This window comes from Solanum pennellii, chromosome 10 (assembly GCF_001406875.1).
Source record: "Solanum pennellii chromosome 10, SPENNV200".
NCBI classification, from domain to species: domain Eukaryota; kingdom Viridiplantae; phylum Streptophyta; class Magnoliopsida; order Solanales; family Solanaceae; genus Solanum; species Solanum pennellii.
This window is the reverse complement of record NC_028646.1, coordinates 77,730,912-77,734,965: the sequence shown is the minus strand read 5'-3', so window position 1 is coordinate 77,734,965 and position 4,054 is coordinate 77,730,912. Positions and strand designations below refer to the sequence as shown.

Sequence of the window (4,054 nt, the reverse complement as noted above, 5' to 3'; positions counted from 1 at the left end):
ACACCAAATATTCAATTATTTCTTTTTAATTTTATATTTCATTCAGTTTTTCATCATACTAATTTTTTTTGTATTTTATATATTATTACACAAAATTCTAAATAAAAACTAGAATAAATAGAAATACAAATAAAATACATATTGAAATGAATACATACAAGATTTTTGAAGAAAAAAATAACTATATAGGGAAAAAAATATATGAGTACAAATATATTTCTTAAATGACTATATAGATACATTCGGCATACCTATTAGAATGAATACAAACCAATAAAAAACTATAATAAATATGAATTGAATATATTGTGGGATGAATATAATTTTAAAAAGGTAAACATTCTGGAGAAAAAAAAAGAACGAAGTTTAAATTTTATTTGAAAATGTAACTGATGAGAAAATTAAGTGATCCTTACCTTTTTTTTGAAATATTCTCTCCCTTGATTTTCTCCCTTTTGTTATTAAATAATTATATTCTTTAAATAAAAACAAATAATAAAAACATAAATAAGATACATAACAAACTAAAATTTGACGTTTTTACTAAATATTGAAAGTGTTGCTAATGAGCCCTCTTAAATGTTAAAATATTGACATTTTGAAAATTTTTCCAATAAATATTGAGAAATGATTAGTATTTGATAGTAACAATAAAATAGATGAAAAATGATAAATTATTCATTAATTTTATAAATTAATTGAACAAGTGTTGTTTTACATCCTTATTGATAATGTTTATATTATTGATATATAATTAAGTTTACTCTTACAATTAAATACATATAATTCAATTTTCAAATGTTTGAACTAACTTGTGTTCACTTCATCAAAAATATCGAATAACTCTATTCAATAGTACGATAATATATGTCTTCTTTTCCTATTTTTATTTGCATAGTTTGAGAGAGAAAAAGACTAGCAATTTCATTCAACTCTAACTCTTTTTCTCTTCCTTTCTATTTCTTCTTCAACTTCTAGCCTCACTCCAAACAACATTGGCCTTTTACCATTTTGCCCTTCTTTTTTTTCTTCTTCTTTTGATTTTTTTGACAAAATGGCCACTAGATCAATAAGCTCTTTGCATTTCTTATTTACTAGTGAAAGCTCATAGCTTAGTTCTCCATTTTCCATTTTGAGCCTTTTATTCTCATCAACAAGGCTATTGTACTCAAATGATGATGAAGAATTATAAGCTGAAGATGATGACTTTTGATCTTCATCTTCACTTTCTTTCCTGTTGTTTTTGTTAGGTTGTTGTTTGTTTGTCCATGCTTTTTTTCGACGAATATCACATAATAAATTCTTGTCTCCCTTGCGAAACAAGTCGTTGCTAAACTCCCACTGACTTGTTGTAATTTTACGAAAACCCTAGTCAACACATGAAGTAAGTTAGGATCAAATTGATTAATGAATCACAAGAACTATACTCAACAAAATTAAAGATATATAGTTCTAGGCCAAGAAATATCATATGTTATTAGTCTCAAACTTGATTTATTATAATATTTTTTTATTAATACTGACAATGTATATAACAGAAATGTATTGTAGTTAATTTCGTCCTTATATACTATGGTTTTCTAAATCAATCGAATCACAAATATAGCAACACCAATAATTCACTATGCATGAAAGACACAATTATATATATCTTTAAACTAATCATTTTTTTAAAAAAAAGATCGATTAACATTTAATCTAAAATATATTTACATGTAATATTTTTTTAATTAGAAAAATAAGATAAGTTATCTGCTATTAATATTTATGGAGATCACTATTTGTTTTCATTCTCTTTACCAAGTAAGTAAATAAGATAAAAATCTTATAAGTGATCTGATCGTATAAAATATCGACACGTTAAATTTTGTTCAGGAAAGGGTAGAATAGTAAACATACATAGGTATTAAGCTGCCGGACAAAGCTAGAAAAGTTGCTATGTTTGAAAAGTGTTGGAAGCAAATCTCTAGCAAACTCCGCCGGCTGCCGGACTATAAACGCCGATCCATCGGAATTCCAAGAAATGACGTCATCCGTCGCCGGATCCTCCACCAACATGTATGTTTTTAGCAAGAATGGTGATGTTGATGCCTTCCTTACATACTCTAACAAATTCCTTTCACATTCATCCCCTAATTCTCCCATTCAAAAAATTACGTTGCTCGTATAGTAAACGCTAAGGTTATCAATAAATAAAAAAAAGATGAATGACGATTAATTTGAAATGGAGAATAACAAAAGAGCGGTTAAAAAACTCCAATCCCAACAATAAAAACCTAAAACAAATCCAAAATTCATGAGAAATACAAGAGGGAATAATATATTGGGTACATGAGAGTTATATAAGAGAAAAGCAAATAATATTTTCTTGAAACTTATGCTTTTTATATAGTTGTAGAAGGAGGACAACTATAACTAGAAAACTTGTTTTCATACGCTATAATATTTATAATATTTTTAAAGAGGTTTGATTGGAAATTAAATTATATAAAAATTATTAAAATTTATAATTTTTAAATATATTATAAATTCATAATTTTGAATATGTTATTTCGAAGATCTTGATTTTGTGTAAAAATAAAGAAATGTCGTTATTCGCCCACATTATTATTTTGAATTGGGAGTATATAGTAATGTGTCTTTTTTTTAATAACATATAATAATGTGTTGAATATAGTCATGTGCATCTTCTAGACGATCTATTGGATTAATTAATATTAATTAGTCCACTTCTAGAGAATGTGTTTTATTTCTTATTATTTTGTTAGCTTGGTAGAATTTGGTGACCATATTCTAGAAAGATTAAAAAAATTAAATTAGTGTTTTACTTGTTAAAAATCTCTTTAATGTGAAGACTAAAATTACAAATTTAACATTATCATGCTAAAACTAGTACTTATTTGTGTTGTGACAAGATTTGATCAACTCAAACCCAATCATATCAACTTGAGTTATAATAAAGTGTAAGTATTCATTCATCTTTAATCATAGATTTTAAATTCAAGTACTTTAGATATGGAGTCATTTTTATAAAAAAAATATTTTATCCTTAATATTAAACTTTTTAAACTTAAATTAAAATTAATATTTAATATGAATATCAAACAAAACTCAGTGATAAATCACGTGAAAGAGCAATTTAGCACTTGGTAATATATTAGTACACTTTTCTTCTCTCTTTTTAATCTTATTTTATTTTTTAGATAAATGACTGAGAATTTAATTAAGATCTTCTAGATGAGCATCCATTCAGATAAATTAAAATAATTAGCGTGGACTAATTAAATAAATATTATTAAATTTGTTTCAGTTTATAGTGTATGTGACATTGATTTTTTATGAATTTATTTTATTATGAATGAAACAATATATATATATATATATATATATATATATATATATATAACGTTAACTAGAAGTTCGACCAAAAAAATTATTATAGTTTTTAAAAAATAATTATAGTCATATTAATTACCCGTTTAAAATTATTTTTATTTTTTTTAAAAAAAATTATATATGTAACATAAATTTTAAATGATTGAGTAATAATCTAGTAGCGTTTATGGCTTTTGTGAACATTTTAATTTGTTCCCAAACAAAGAAAAAAAATGAATTTCAAATGTATTGACTCTCAAAATTTTAATCGTGCAATTAAAATTAGGGCGGAATAAATATTATTATAGATGATAATTTTACAAGATTGACCAGTGTACGCAAAGAAACAAAAAAATAATAATAATAAAATAGACACTTTAACGTCCATGTAGATTGATGAGTCAATTGATTTATATTTCGTCTGCTTTTAACAACTTGTTTTGCTGTTATCTAACATGAAAAAATAGAGATAAAAGAAATTAAATTATCTACAATGTGCATATCAGAAAATACTTCTTTGCTTCAAAAATCTTTTGGGACCTGTTAATTTAGGGGGTTTATGTTTATGGTTAAAAATTAAATCGGATTGTAATTTAAATTAAATTGATTTAAAAAATTGATTTTTGTTTATTTTGATTAGGTTTGATTTTATATTTTAAAAAATAAGACATTATTTGAT

The 4,054-nt window shown here is 24.2% G+C and overlaps 1 protein-coding gene across 1 annotated transcript; it reads right to left on the bottom strand.

Moving 5' to 3' along the window:
* Positions 1-836: 836 nt before the first annotated feature.
* LOC107002051 (heat stress transcription factor B-3-like) lies at positions 837-2,317 on the bottom strand. Its single transcript, XM_015199976.2, has 2 exons — positions 1,900-2,317; positions 837-1,368 (listed from the first exon to the last, which is right to left on the bottom strand). Exons 1-2 carry the CDS (start codon positions 2,143-2,145, stop codon positions 925-927), a joined length of 690 nt encoding a protein of 229 aa, XP_015055462.1. The 5' UTR covers positions 2,146-2,317; the 3' UTR covers positions 837-924.
* Between the last annotated feature and the right edge of the window lie 1,737 nt (positions 2,318-4,054).